Here is a 15,874-nt window from a genome sequence, read left to right on the forward strand (position 1 = left end):
CTTGATTATTAACAGATTGCATGAGAAGAATTTTCTACTGGTATAGAATAAACTTTTTTTCAAAGCTTAGTCAGTACTATAATTTTTGCCCTCCCCCAATTTTCTCTTATAGACATAAATGTTCAAGTTTATAGCATATACAACTAAATCCAATTTTTAAACAAATACGTGTCTTAGTTTCTGAAAAGAAACTTGCTCAGGTGATAATTTTCTTTAAATCTCTGCTTGCCATAAGAAGATGATTTAACATAATATATAGTACACAGCACAGTGTTGTGATCTGGTCTCTGGAATGGGGAGAAGGGAGGAGACATTGGATTAGGGAAATAAAATTACATCAATGAATCTTTGTAAATTAAATTAAATCAACTCTGTGAGAGATCCTGAGAAAATCACTTGATCCTGAGAAAATCACTTTGCTTCTTTGGGTCTCAGCGTCTGCATTTGTAAAAGGAAGACTTGGTTTGCACACCATACTAAGTAAGTAAGGCTCCTTTTGGCTCTGCCATATCATATGCAATTACTATTATTCCTGGATTGTGTATCCATTCAACACCACAAAAGGAATAAGCTCAAGCCAATATCTACTCACTAGCTACTATTATGACTATTTATTAGCTCAGAGTTCTACCTAAATATTACTTTTCAAATCAAAGAAGTGGAAAACTGAAAGTCTGAATGAATCAACACCTCCTCATATTGAATCTTTGGGTTCAAAGCGGGGAAAGTAATCTGAACAAAGGAAATGAATCACTCCACGTATTCTTAAATTATTCTTAAATTCAAATCTACAAGAGTCTGATTTTAGAATGGCAGTGTTTGTTCTTTGTAGAAATAATTCAATCTCTTTTAGACACAAATGCTGTGGTATCATGTAAAGTTCGGAGGATCAAATGTGTTCTTGCTTTTGAAGCCACCCTTTTGGCTCAGCCTAAGTTCTTCCATCCTTGGAATACTTCAGAGTCTTAGAATTACTGTGCCGGATCTTACCAGTTCATAAACCGCACAGGCATTTTGATTCCAAAGTTAGAGCAAGACCCAAGCCCAGTCTGACTCTACTGGGTTTTATCTTCTTGGGGGAGATCTAGAGAGTTGGTGCATGTCCTCTATTCTGAGCTGATATCACCCAATGTACCTCTTTCAAGAATCAATTATTGGCCAGGTACATGGTGCACACCTATAATCCCAGAAGCTCAGGAGGCTGAGACAGGAGGATCACAAGTTCAAAGCTAGCCTCAGCAAAATTGAGGTGCTAAGGAAGTAAGTGAGAACCTGTCTCTAAATAAAATACAAAATAGGGCTGGGGATGTGGCTCAGTGGTTGAGTGACCCTGAGTTCAATCCCTGGTATTCCCCCCACAAATATAATCAATTTTCCCCTCCTCTGTCCTTCAATGACACAGAGCAAATGTTCACAGACATTCCACTTTACTGTGCTTTTTCTCATTGCTACTGAGATGAAGAAAGAGAAATATTAAAAAATGAAAAAATCACAAAGATCTATAAAGTTTTCCCAAAATCTTCCTAAAATCTTTTCACTGTGATAATGTCCCATCAAATGTAATAAATGGAAATCTCTTTGAGAAAAGAAAAGAATCATCATGCCAGCTTTTACTAACTGGCTGCCCCCCAAAATGAACTTCTTCAGCATAGCAGTCTGACTAATGGAGTGGCATTGGGGGCTGCTCTGCTTTAGGCAAAGTACAAGTTTTCACATTAAAGTCTCTCTGTGTACCCTTTGTTCTCTCAAATGCTTTGGTTAATAAGGCGACATACCTCGGAGCTTGGAGTAGGCGACAAATGTCCATTCTCCACGGCCATTCCCAATACACGTGCACCTCATCATGTGGCCCATATCATGCTGCTTATCCCACTGATCTCCAATGCGATACATGACTCCTTCGTTGGTTGTGCAGATTTCCTCATGGGCTGTTTTGAAATGGAGAAGCAATGCATTTGATAAACAATCACAGGTTCAAGGCAGGTGTGCAAACACCATTATCAGTTCAGTCTAGTCTTCCTAAGAATTCTCACTTGGAAAGACTTGTATGCCTCAAAAATACCTACAGCTCTAAGGCAGAGGCAGAGTGTTCTGAGCTCTGGAGAGAGGAAGCATCATCCAAAGGGAAAGTGTGATTTTTTGTTTGCTTGTTTTTTTATTTTTAATTTATTATTGTTGGTGTATTAAAATATATATAATAGTGGGATTCACGATACCATATTCATACATGCACAGAATACAATTTGGTCCCTTGGTGGAGGTTGTTAAATTAAGATGATACCTGAATGTTCACTCATCTACCAGGCTTTAGGTAGAAGCCTGGATTGAGTACTGCTTTTAATTTTCCTAATTCCAGTTTATTCTAGTTCAAAGGAAAATTGTGTTTGGGTGTTGAATTGTAAGCAAAAGTGAGTTTTCCTTTTAAACTCAATATGATCTTTTGTTGCAAAGAAAGCAATAAATGCATGGGTGGTTTCCTTGAGTCTTGTTCATGGTTGACGCTGCAGAGTATACAAGTTCTTGGTTCTACAACCAGAAAAATCAAATGTACAGTTTGGAACTCTTGAAATTTGAAAACAAATAAAAGATACTGGTTCCCCTTTCTCCATATAAACTGGAGATTTGATAAATAATTCCCGATTGTCAAAAACAAATTTTCAGATTTGTCTCTATCACTTTGGTATTTAATAAGTGTTAAAGCTAATTCCAGCCAAACAGTCACGTGTCAATACTACAGCTCTGTGACTACAGCAGTCAAGTTGTTTTAAGTGACTCAAGCACACCAAAGTGTGATCTTGACAAAAGTTAAACCTTTGCAACTTTATATTTTCAGATTTCTAAAAAAAAAAAAAAAAAAAAAAACAAAAAAAAACATTTTCAATTGTCTTTGTGTATTTTGGACATTAAAACATGTCAATGAGATTTTTAAATGATTCAGATAATTATATAAATCATATTTTTTTTCAATTTGAATGTATATGATGTAACATGTGTACACATATATCACATAGATTTTTCTTCTCCAAATTGTCTTATTGGGTGAAGTACGAGTAAACAGGACACTCATCTGTCTCTGCTCTCTGAATGGTTGTCCACATGGGCAGCCCAGAGGGCTTCCTCTTACCAGCCATGGGGCAGAATCCAAACTTCTGGTCAGCATCATAGTTCTGTGTGGTTCTGCACCATTTCATGTTGTCTCTCCTGCCCTCAGAAGTACAATCGGTGTAATTGCGGTTGTTGTACAGGAAGGGGAAGTGGCACAAGGCACCATTGGAATTTCCACCTCGAGTTTGAACCAAAACTGCCCAACACACAAATAGAAAGGAGATTACAAATGAGCTTTCCCAGGTACACGGGGGAATCACTACGGGGTCATTCTGAGAGATCCAGGGTTCTGCATTAATTCCCAAACAGTCTATCTCAGAATAAAAAAGGTTGATAATTTTTTTTTAAAGAAAGAGTGAGAGAGAGTGAGTGATTGGGAGAGAGAGAGAGAATTTTTTTAATATTTATTTTTTTTTAGTATTTGGCAGACACAACATCTTTGTCTGTATGTGGTGCTGAGGATCGAACCCAGGCCGCACGCATGCCAGGCGAGCGCGCTACTGCTTGAGCCACATCCCCAGCCCCAAAGGTTGATAATTTAAATGCACTAAATTTCTTAGTGTATTCACCTTCACCTTCAAATCAGAGTTAAATCCCATTGTCACTCATTTTCGCAGAAAAAAAAAATAAAAGATAGATTTGAATAAAACACACTTTTAACCAGAAGATAAGGAAAGGCATTCAGATAGCCATCCAGAGTATTTTTCAGCTCAGTGGGATCATGTACTGATTTCAAGATGTATCTTTAATCACATCATAATCTCTATGTATCAGTATAAATGACCTAGAGGGCTTTTCTCTAAGCAGCACCGGGAAATATGGGGAGATACCCAGATGCTAAGTCACCATATCTTTTGGTCGAAGAGGATCAAAAACAATGTTTCTGGTGCAACCTCACAATTCATGGTTAGACTGTTGGCAAATAAGATGGGTTTTTCTCACTGCTGTGGTTTCTCCTGGGATACTCACCAGTATGGTCTGTATAGAAAGAGTATTTCTGATCCTGTTCATAATTCCAAGTTGTGCTGCACCAAAGATGCCCATCCTGTCGCCCTTCTGTGGTGCAGGAATAGAAAGTCCTGCCATTGTAGACGAATGGTAAGACGCACGGCTCCCCGCTCCCCGTTTGAATTGCCACCAAAGGTCTGGGTTACTGCTATTAGCATAACAGAAAGAATTTCAGTTAAAAGAGCTCTCTCACTAATGGCAGCTTATTTATAGCTTAAATGAGAGATTGAGCTTCTGCCCACAAAGAAAAAAGCTGGAAGGACAGATGATCATCTGATTAATTTCAGTTAAAATGCATTATTAAGTAAACCACGCCTGCTATGGATAGAACCATGACCTGAGTTCTCTGCTCACATCCTTTGTTACCTCTTCTGTGACCATGCCTTGGTTTCTCTATTTATAAAGCAATATTTATACAAGTTAATTAAAGATGTGGCTCAAAGATGCTGAGGGGATATGTATGACTATGTCTTTCCCGTAAGAAATAACACTTGAGGCTATTTTAAGGCAATTTCTTTTGAAAAGGGTACCAATTTATTATTACTATAGTTGCTGCCATATTTGTAGCCCAGAAAAGATGCATTAGGTTATTGAACAATGTTTGCATCACAAAGCTGATGAAATTTGAGACGCAGAGTATAAAATTTGGATGCTTAGTTATTCTGAAAGCAACCCTCTTGTAACAATATTTTGGGCAAATAAAGATAATGCATAGCAGTTTGAGCCCCACAATAGGAAGGAAATACATAAATTTAAAAAAAACATTGGAAGAAAACACATGAAATGTTACCCCAATTGTCTTCACAGAGGAGTGAGATTATAAGATTTTTCTCATTTTATTGTAGTACATATTTTGTAAATGAAGATATTGCAAAAAATAAGTAACAAAGTCTGTTTTTTTTAATATTTCATTTTTAGTTGTAATTGGACATAATACTTTTATTTATTTCTATGTGGTGCTGAGGATTGAACCCAGGGCCTCACACATGCTAGGTGAGAACTCTACTGCTGAGCCACAACCCCAGCCCCCTGAACTGTTTTTTTGAAATGATAATGCATACCTGTCTCCTGACAGCTGATGCCATTGCCCAAGCAAGTGCAAAGCATTTGCTTGTTTCCTTGTGTCTTCAGCCATTGCATCCCCACAGAGTAGATCACATCACTGTCTGTGACACAGTGACCATAGGGAACAGGCTGGGGGTGAGTCCGGGGCTGGTAAATGGCTTTTCGGACATCTGTGATGGAGCCAGAGCCTAAGGGCACAAGAAATGAAAGTTACAAAACTGGATAAGAGAAGACAGTGAACGAATTCTTGGAGTCAGAATCCTTAGGATCTCACAGAGATCACTCTGACTTCCACGTGTCACTGGTCTGGAAGAGAAATGTCCCTTCCATTCTGCATTGTAGCTTTTGCATTCAGTCTAAGAAATTATCCACAAAACTTTACCAAATGGTCTCCATCTTCCAGTTCATCTGTGCTTCTGGGATTATATTTTTAAATTACAGACATCATTCTGCCATTTCACCTAGCAGATACTTTAAACAAATACCCACTCGGGCCAGGAAACTCATAGTCCTTGAGTTTCACAATCCTGCATTTGGCTAACTTCCTGCCAGCCTCACTTCTGGTCACTTTCTTCTCTGCTCTATGCCTTAGACCACTAAGCTCTTCATCCCCAGTATACCTAGAATCACGTGCTGATGTTTTCCTCATGCATTTCCCTTCACCTTACATGATCTGCCTCACCCTTCCTCTCTTAGCAGCCACCATAAGTCCATGCGCTTGGGCATTGTTTCTTCTGACACTGATTTTAGGGGCCTCTGCCACTGTACAGCAGACCTCTTGCCATCCTGTAACTGCACTCACTGATGAGTACCCTGGGCAGCCATACTGGATTCCCTACAAGCTGCCCTTACTTTCTGCATCTTGCTCTTCTGCAGGATTACTTGTGCTATTTTTATTTGTTTTTCTAAAATTAATTAATCCTCCTTAGACAAGTTTCCTTCTGGATTAACACAACAGAATGTGCTTATTTTTTCTTGCAACTTTGGGTAATATGTTCTCCTGAAGGCCAGGGTTCATAGCAGAGTCAGAACCGAGGTTAGAATGACTGGTAGACTGAATTCCGTACACTAGAGCCCAGAGATACTCGACAGAGAAAGGAGCCCAGGTCAAAGACTAGGAAGATGGCCCTGTCTCGTACACCCCACACTGAGAATCAGGAGGGAAAGGGACATAAAGGATCTGTGCAGCAGGTTTCATTTTTGTTTAGCTCAGTATTTCTCAAACAGTTTTGAACAGGGAAACCTTTTTAGCATAGAATTAGTAATTAATGAAAATAGTTAATATTCAATGAGTCTTTATACCCAGTTAATTTCCAATGACCCCTTTACTCTATTTTAGTAGGCAATTGTGATTATTTTTTGTTTTATTTTTGCTTTTTTGTTCAGCAACAACTTTATTGAGGGTGATAAAATAACTCAACAATACCATCAAGTTTTGTTTTGCTCATATTTATAAGTGTTAGATCAAAATAAAACCTCATCAAAAGGAAAAAAATCCAATCCATTAATATTTTTAGCTAAAAGACTGATAGCTAAGAAGCTAAGTAACAACGCTGGCACATTAACAAAAATGTACTAAGAATAATAGCAGAGCAAGTGTACACCCTTGATAACTATATTTCTTTCTTCAGACTCTTACAAAACATCTGTGATGCAAAAAAATCTTTTCTCATACCAGAAGTTACTAAAATTTCTTTTTAAAAATATTAAAGTTATTATTATTGTTATTTGTTTTCCTGCTGGGAATTGCACCGGGGGCCTCTACAAGGCTAAAACATGCACTCTGCTCCTGAGATACACTCCTATCATGTTTTTAAATATGATATTTCCCCCCACTAAGGTCTGTTTTCACTTCATCTTAATTTTCTTCCAAAATTTAAAGCCTGATAGTAAAAATAGTTTTTAACAACTAAAAATCTGTAAATTATCTCAGCTTATTACTTGAAACTCTGCAAATCCTTAAATGGCAAGTCTAGGGAAAGGTGGGTTTGCAGAAATATTTCTTGAGCCACTTCCCCATTCTTGGCCCTAGTCATCCTTTGTCTCACCAGAGGACGTGGCCTGCAGAGATGTGTGCCTTTTGCACTTCCACTCCCCTCTGCTGTTGCCTGTGCAAATGCACTGCAGCAGGTTTCCTCGATTATCCTTCTTGCTCCAAGTATCTCCAGTTTTATAGGATGACCTTGTGTCCTGATCGTTGCATCTGTCTGTTTCAGAAAAGAAGCATGTAAGTACATAAATCAGATCGAGATTGGCAAGGGATCAATTCGAACCTAACAAAGGAATATAGTTTAACGTTTGGTAGACCACATTTCTGTAACGTTTATATTCAGCTCTGGTGCTGTAGATATTAAATTTCTACAAGATGAGACTGCATTTGCTAAGTGGATAAGTAGAGCTATGTTGTTCCACCTAATTCTACCTTTCTGTTTGCCAAAACTTGATCATCATATTCTATTTTTTTTTTGGCATGGGGAGTATCCAGGATTGAACTCAGGAGCACTCTGCCACTTAGCCACATCCCCAGTCCTATTTTGTACTTTATTTAGAGACAGGGTCTCACTGAGTTGCTTAGCACCTCACTTTTGCTGAGGCTGCCTTTGAACTCAAGATCCTTCTGCCTCAGCCTCCTGAGATGATGGGATTACAGCATGTGCCACCACACCCTGGCAGCATTAATCTTTTAAAATAGCTTTCACGCTATTCTTTTAAACAAAATCATTCTCAGATATTGTATTATATCATTCTCAGGTATTGTACTATTCTGTATTTTTCCTTCTCCGGCTCTCCTGGGCCTTCTCTTAGTAATAATTATGGGCTGCCTTTCAATAGAACTTTCTTTAGAACAGGAAGCCCTGAGGGTCTCCTGGGTCTCTACCAATTGCCCCAAGGAAGCTATAAAAATAGAGTAGGATCTCTTTATCCATTTGTTACGTAAAAATATTCAGCAGAGGAACAATCTCTGACTAAAATGTTCTCTTACTCTCCCCCCAAATACCTATTTAAAATTCACTAACTAAATAACCTCTTTTGAATTGTTCACTATTACCACTCTAAAGGAAAAGTGGGATTATTCATGTAAAATGGTAATTGGTAACTAAATTACCATTAGTCTATGTGCTTAGTTATCTGGCAGATAGATCATTTAAATTATAATCCAGCTTCATCCATATGCTACAATGTGAATATAGAGGATCTGTTTGTGAATCAGATACTACTACAACTGTTGGGTTGGAAAAAATAATAATTAGAAAGCTGGTGTAGGCACACACAAATCCACCATGGGATCTGCCAAGAGAATGGAGATTGAACAAAGGTACTGTTGGTTAGAACTTTCCTCCAAACCCCAATCAAAAGCCATTCCCTGACCCCCACAATTCTGTTTTCAGTATCTTGGGGTCAAACTCCTAACATTGGGTTATGTAAGTGGTAAGTACATATAATCCTTTCTCATCTCCCTCACCTACTAAGTGCTCTTAGAAGGCTAGGCTAATGTTCAATTTATATTTACCTCTTTCCTCTACCACCATCTACAAAGTATGTACTTATAAAATCTCATGGAATAAATAATCTTTAAGAAACTTTTGCCAACTTCCTACTAGAAAAGTTTTAAATAATAGATAAGAATTCGAGTTAGATTTTGAATTTGTCTTAAGCTAAAATGTTGCCACAATGGCCTTAAAGGCTGAGAATCAGAATATTTTAAGTATAAAAAATCTAATGAACTAGTAAGTTTCTGAGAAATATTTGGTCAGAATATTGTCATTTTATATGAGACTTATTTTTTTTTGTTGTTGTTGTTTTTAGCAAAGAATTTGAATTTGAAGATAATTAAGTGTTTTAAGCTAAATTAGTAAAATAGGTGCAAGATATTTATATTTGATTTTAAATTCAGTTATAATCTATAACATCAATAGTTAATGGTTGTTTTGCTGCTGCTGGTTTGAAATTCTACAAAAGGGGCCCTGAAACAAAGGCAACAATTTATATTTCAAACAATTTAAAAAGGATCATTAAAGATTCCCAAGGCCAAATTTTCAATAGCACTAAAAAGTTGGGTAAGAGACACTATCTTTGTTGCCAGAGTTGACAACTTTTTTTTTTTTTTCAGAGTTGACAACTTTAACCTATGGGATAAATACTTTTTATTTTTATCAATTTTGCTCATAAATCTTTTAAACCTAAAAGGAAACCTAAACCTTTAGAGCTTGGTTCATTTCCATGTCAAATGCATCCCATGCCAAAAGATATATTGGTGGGCTATTTTTAATAATTTTTTTGCTCTTTTTGAGATACTTGAAAAACATCTCAGTGACAATTTAGATCATTCATAGAACTAATCTTCAAATCTATGACACATTTAGCATCTGAATAAATATGAAGATTTTTTTTCTTAGTAGCCATAGCATAAGACCTCTTGAACAAAGACTCTTGTTTTCTACTTATTTAGTCTTCTCAGATACAGAAAACAGTGGCTATAGAACTTTTTCTGACATCCTAAACTCTGCAGGGCTGTTATTGTATTGGATGTATTCTAAGAGACAGATGTCATATTATAATTCTCTCTAGGAATTCCAGAAAACAGTAGCTAGCCTCATCATCAACACAAAGACCTAACACATACTTCTAGAGGTGCAAGTGATGCGTCCACTGCCTTCTCCCAGGCAAGTACAATCCATCATCATCCAGCTTTGATAGGGCTTTTCCCAGGTTTCCCCAAAACCATAGGAAGTCCCAGCAGCATTATCAAAACATTTCTCAGCTGTAGAACAATTTGGAAGAAAGAGAGAGAGAGAGAGAGAGAGAGAGAGAGAGAGAGAGAGAGAGAAGGTTATTTTGAATTGTACTGTCTCCCTGTAATTTAAAGTGTAGTGTGTTAGCAAAAAAAATCCAGCCACATTTTTTTAAGTGGCACTCTCTTTGGAAAGAAAGGCACACCCTGGACCTAAGCACAGAGTAAGCAGCCAAAGCAAAAGGAAGCTCCAGTCAAACTGGAAGGAAGAGCTTCTGTTCTACTAATGAGCACATGGACTGCACATTTTCAGCCAGTCTCAAGCTTCCCACCAGCGCTTGGTGTGAAAAGTATGTATGTATCTAGTCTGTGGGAAAATTCCAAACTTAATTATGAATTATGAATGGCCTGAATAAGACGACAAGAGACCTCTTTCAAATTTGGATTTCTGTAAAAACAACATAAACCCCCCCAAATTAGAGAACAATAAGCAAAGGGAACCAAAAAAACTTTTGGACTTATATATGAGTTCAGGTGAGGATTGAGACTAAGAAAAGCTCACAAATTTTTATTGTGAAAATAAATTGCCAACGTGCAACAAACAGCACATGCCATTTTATGTTCCAGTCCAGTGCATTTCAATGAAATGTGTCAAAAGTGTCATTTTTTTTTGCTTTTGAATAATTTATATCTTAACCAATGTAGGATCTGAGATCAAATGTGTATTTTGGTTTTGTTTTATTTTTTTTGTTTTGTTTTGTTTTGTTTTGATTTTGCAGTGCTGGGGACCGAATCCAGGTCCTCATACAAGCTAGGCAAGCACTCCACCACTGAGCCCCATAGTGCTATAGTCCTGAGTTCAAATATTAACAAAAGAAGGGCCTTCCTCCTAAATCTTTCAACTCTATCTTGTGATTTTGAAACAAAATGAAGACTTCTGTATATGGTTAGTACTTTATGATCTGATTTCCTTAAGAAGATTGCAGATCATGTAACATTTCATTAGTTAAAATAAAATTCCCATTTCACTATTTTTAAAATTCAATTCAGATCTCCAGTTCATGTACATGTGATTTGGGTTCGACTCAATATTATAGCTCTGCTTGGTGCCCCTATTAATCCGCAAAAGCCACACACCTATAGGCTTGCAGGTCCACTCTCCTTTCCCGTTGCCAAGACACACGCACTCCAACATGTAACCACCAGTCTCATGAGGTCTCCTCCAGGTGTCACCGATCTTGTAGGACTGACCCCCTTCATGGCAGCGGTCTGTTTAAGAAAGAAGGCAAGGGTTGATAGAGTGGGACAGAGAATTAAGGAGGAAAAAAAGTCTTGTGTTCCACCTAGAACAGGCACTTATGTAGTCTAAAGTGAGACACAGAGAACAGTTTCTGTGTCCTACTAGAGACACAGAAAAGTTAACAGAGCTGGTCACTCTGGGTGAATTCAATTGAATGTCTTTGTGCCTAAAGTTCAAAGGAAACCACAGAGAAATCTGAATATCAAAGAAAAGGTGATAAATCCTGATTCCCCAGAGAGATCACAGAAAATTGGGTCCTAACAGAAAAGAAAGGTGGGGAGGCTTGGCCTCCACCCTTGCACAACTGGTTGAGCCTGAGACCACTCAATGCAAAGGCCACATTTGGTAGAACATTCCCATTTTCAGGTGTACAGAAAGCCTATAATTTACCCTAGGATAGGTATGTAATTTTGGTGGAAAGCAAATGGATACATGCATATAAAGTGTGGGAATCCTGATGCTTCTCTAGGATATTAAATCCAATAGCAAATCCAAAGGCTAAATTGTTCACTAGATAGTAAACACTGTAGACCACTGATCTTAAGATCTGCCCATGAAGTTTCAAAAACTCTAGCTTAAGTGTGGGGAAAGTTGATTTTGTTTATTCACAAGGAACTAATTTGTTCTTCTGGATGGAAACATTTCAGATGACTTTAATATAAATGATTAAAAAATACTATTAATAGAAAATACTGGTAACTCAATGAATCATACTAGAATGATTGCCTTAGCTTCACTAGAGCTGATGAGAATCAGCCCAGTCCCCAGTATTCCTTGGGCATGCTACTGGGTTAATCATTTTGTATTATCTCTGGGAATTACTATCTCAGGGATCTGCTTCCTGGATTAACCTATGGGTCACAAATAAACCAGACCATTTCTGATATGCAAGAGGTCTCTGCATTGCAAACAAGAAAAGCAGATAAGATATGACTGACTCACTCTTCATGAACACCCTTGCAATCACTGGGCTTGAAGATGCCCAGGTAATTTAAAATACTAACTCCCTTAAGCACATCCTACTGAAATGGAACTCAAGAGAGCAGTTTGATTACAACATGTATATACACGCACGCACACAGGGACATAAACACACACTTATAAATTCATACACATTAAATACCCTTTCCATCAGTGCTTAGAACCATCTTCTAGAAGCACAGAACCAGTTGGTTGGCCACACAAAAGTACCTGGTCACCAGGGGCAAATCCCAAAGGGAAGAATAGTCCATCATGGGTAATAGAGAATAACAGTGACATTAATAGAGAAATTCACATTTATGACAGTTTATCATCATTTTACAGAACGTATTCCTTACTTGCAATCGTGCAGCTTATTCTCCCTCACCAGGCCCTGATGCAGGTACAATCCCAGATCATGGAGTATTTAGGGCGCTCATAAGTGCCACCCACTCGGTAAGTGTTCCCAGTATACTTGTCAAAACAAGTCTCTTCAGCTGAGGAGAGAAGAAGCCCATGTGAGCCTCACATATATGCAAGCATTTCTGCCCCACTAATCCATCCAGAGGACAATGCGCTTTTCTGCTTGAACAGCTACTGCAAGTTTTAAAATGAAGTGCAGAGTTACAGACCCTTGGCACAAAAAAGGTCACAGTTTTTTACCACTGACAAGTTCACAAATTTTCTGTAAATATTTCTATCAGAAAGAATTCTCAGGGGAAAAAATTCATACAGAGTAGTAGCTTACAACAGGCTAGACTGAAGAAAGGGATTCAGATTCTAATCTCTGAGTCAGGGCCATATAAAAAGCAGTTTGAAGACCCCCACCTCCCTCTAGGCACTGACCCTTGTTAATTCTACTAAGTATTTCCATTTGAGCCTCATTGGTGCTTCTCTGAAGGCATTGCTATAATTTACTAGAAATACATTAATGCTCTGAAGGTATGAACACTTTGAAGTGGTTAGTGGTTTTGCATTGAACCACAGCTGACAAATCACTTTACAATATAGTACCCTAAAGTGTTTTCTGGCCCATAATCTTATAGTTCAAGATCTGAGATTACTTTCTAATAAACTTTTATAAGTTTTGTTTTGTTTTGTTTTGAAGGAGGACTCACAGAATCTTTCATTTTTATCATTAAAAACTTTGGGAGAGTAAAAGAAAAAGACGACTCTGGAAACAAATTTGGAATATATTGTTTAAAGGTAAAAGTGTAACATGAAAAGCCCACATAACCAGCTTAGAAAGAAGAAATAATAAGCAATTCTATTAGAAAAATGGTGCGTGTATTTTTATTTAGTGCTAAATTTTCTTTTTTTTTTTAGAGAGAGAGAGAGAGAGAGAGAGAGAGGGGTAGAGAGAATTTTAATATTTATTTTTTAGTTATTGGCGGGCACAACATCTTTGTATGTGGTGCTGAGGATCGAACCCGGGCCGCACGCATTCCAGGCGAGCGCGCTACCGCTTGAGCCACATCCCCAGCCCTTAGTGCTAAATTTGAGTAACAAGACTCACTCATTTATTAAAAGACTCTAGTGACATCCCTGCCTCCCTGCACAACACTTACGCTCAGGTTTGCTCTCGCAGTTGAAACCTCAACTCCCTCCATAACAGGTACACACCAAGGCATTGAATAGGTAGGTGTGCTCCCACTGTTGGTTTATCTGATAGAGTTTTCCATTGTCAAAACAACCAGCTGTACATGATTGAAGGAAAAAGTCATTAAATTTCCATTCCTCCTTTTGTTCAAATTATGGATTTTTTTTTCTTTACACACAATCAAATTAATAAGTCTGGGCACCAAACAGACAAAGAACTTAATCACCAGAATGCCAGGAGAATTAAAAATAATATTCTACTAAAATATAGACGTAGAAACCAGTTATTCAAGGAGTTAACCACAATTTGTATAGGTGGATATTTGAATTTATTTTTCTTTTAACTTAGCTAAAATGTTGTGCAATGATGTCATTTCCATCTGGCCAAGGGTCTACATCAAAGAAATGGAACAATTCTAAAAGGTGGATAATTGAAATTAACATTTTGAAATATGCAAGGAACTTCAATACCCTTTTGGAAAAAAGAAGTCAGGAAAGGCAACTTTAAAGTTTCCTTTTGCTAAGGGAAAGGGAGGGTGTGTCTTTGAAGAACTGGAAGAGGAATTCCAATCTCTTCTTGCTGAAGAATCCCAAGGGGCCTCAGAGCAATCTGAACCAATTACAGATCTTTCAAGTTAGTAAGAAACAAGTTATTATCTTCTCACCTCCGCTTGGAAAATATTTAACAAGTTATTTAGTAACAAAGAAAATAAGGAGCAGATGGAGAACTGATAGGCACACATGATCTTTCTCTTTAAAAGCAAGTTTTGATTAATTCATAGAAGGTCACTCTGGACGTGTAGAATTGATTAGAACAGTGGAGGACACTGCAGAGCCCGTGTCCTCCAATGCATTATCTCCTCTTAAGGCCCCTAGAACCCTATTGCTCAAACCAAGAGCCTTTTGTGTCCACAGCTGGTTTCTCTCAAAAAAGCGCTCACTTACACTAACACACACACACGCGCGCAAAACTTCAGCCACAACTTTACTTAGCGTTAAGGTGCCATCCCGGCGACCGCCTGTTTTCAGCCTGCGGTCAGTACTTAGGCTTACTTTGAGCGACAGTCACGGGGGATTGGGGTTGCACGATTTGCTGAGCCTGCCTCTTGCCCCAGTGGAGGGCACCGCTGTCCCCAGGCACAGGACAGCCAGCAGCAGCAGCCGGGGCCCAGGACCCCTGAGCATCTTGAGTGGGTGGGGGGAAGCCGTCGTCACCAGAAGGCAAGTGGGCAACAAGTTGGGTTCCCTTCGCAACCTGCGGGAAAATTCCCTCCCAACGCTTGTAAGAAGGTGGGGGCCAGAGGATGGGGAAGGGAACCCGTGGAAGGACCGAAGAGGTGGACAGGGCGGGAGAAGTTGTGGCTGCAGGTCCCTTGTCCACCGCTCGCGCCAGGGGTTCCTTCTCCTCCCCCGTACAGCGTGAGCGACAGAGCCCGGGACGCCCTGGCTTATATAGGACGGTCCCCTCCTCCCCCTGCGAGGCGGGGGGGGGGGGGGGGGCGCTCTCCCCAGCCCTCCCACCGCGGCCTCTGCGGCGTCGCAGCGGCCGACCGCGCAACGATTGGCCTGGGCTCCTGGTGACGTCACGGGGGACTGTGGGTTCGCCCCGAACTAAAGAGATGCTGATCGCCCGCCAGGATTGGGGCAAGAGAACTTTTTATTTTTGGTTTCCTTTGCGGTCGTCGTTTCCTTTGGGCGATCGGGTGGGGAGGGATGGGAAGCTACTGTAAAGGAGTAGACTGGGAGGAGAGGGAGGGGCTGGAGTTGGGGGAAGCGACGGGCTTGCAAGGCGGCCCCCTCTTCCGTTTTCTTTCTTTTTAAATTGGGGGTGGTGGTGGTGTTTGAGAACATTGCGTCACCTCTGGGGGGAAAAAGTCTGTATTCACAGGAGTGCATTTTGTGGGGGAGGAAAGACCAAAAAGTAGCCACCACCTTCCAGCTGTAGGAATCCAGACTTTGCAGTCCCAGGGCGGGGCTGGCTTTTTTTCTGTTGCCTTTCTTTGGTCTAATGTGCCCTGTGTTGGGACATCCTTTCTTTGACTTCAAGGGCGTCCTGTTCAGACTTCTTTCCTCTACGCTGTACCTACCTGGATAGGAGAAAGGGC

The 15,874-nt window shown here is 39.3% G+C and overlaps 1 protein-coding gene across 1 annotated transcript in view; it reads right to left on the bottom strand.

Moving 5' to 3' along the window:
• LOC143410789 (fibronectin-like) overlaps positions 1-14,954 on the bottom strand; it is a 62,483-nt gene extending 47,529 nt beyond the window's left edge. The window contains 12 exon segments of the mRNA XM_076871509.1: positions 1,776-1,928; positions 3,125-3,301; positions 4,075-4,222; positions 4,224-4,261; positions 5,175-5,366; positions 7,227-7,385; positions 9,803-9,940; positions 11,048-11,179; positions 12,530-12,667; positions 13,739-13,867; positions 14,817-14,879; positions 14,882-14,954. Of these exon segments, the coding sequence (XP_076727624.1) occupies positions 1,776-1,928; positions 3,125-3,301; positions 4,075-4,222; positions 4,224-4,261; positions 5,175-5,366; positions 7,227-7,385; positions 9,803-9,940; positions 11,048-11,179; positions 12,530-12,667; positions 13,739-13,867; positions 14,817-14,879; positions 14,882-14,954 (1,540 nt within the window).
• Positions 14,955-15,874: the final 920 nt, after the last annotated feature.

Source organism: Callospermophilus lateralis, chromosome 11 (assembly GCF_048772815.1).
Source record: "Callospermophilus lateralis isolate mCalLat2 chromosome 11, mCalLat2.hap1, whole genome shotgun sequence".
Classification (NCBI taxonomy): domain Eukaryota; kingdom Metazoa; phylum Chordata; class Mammalia; order Rodentia; family Sciuridae; genus Callospermophilus; species Callospermophilus lateralis.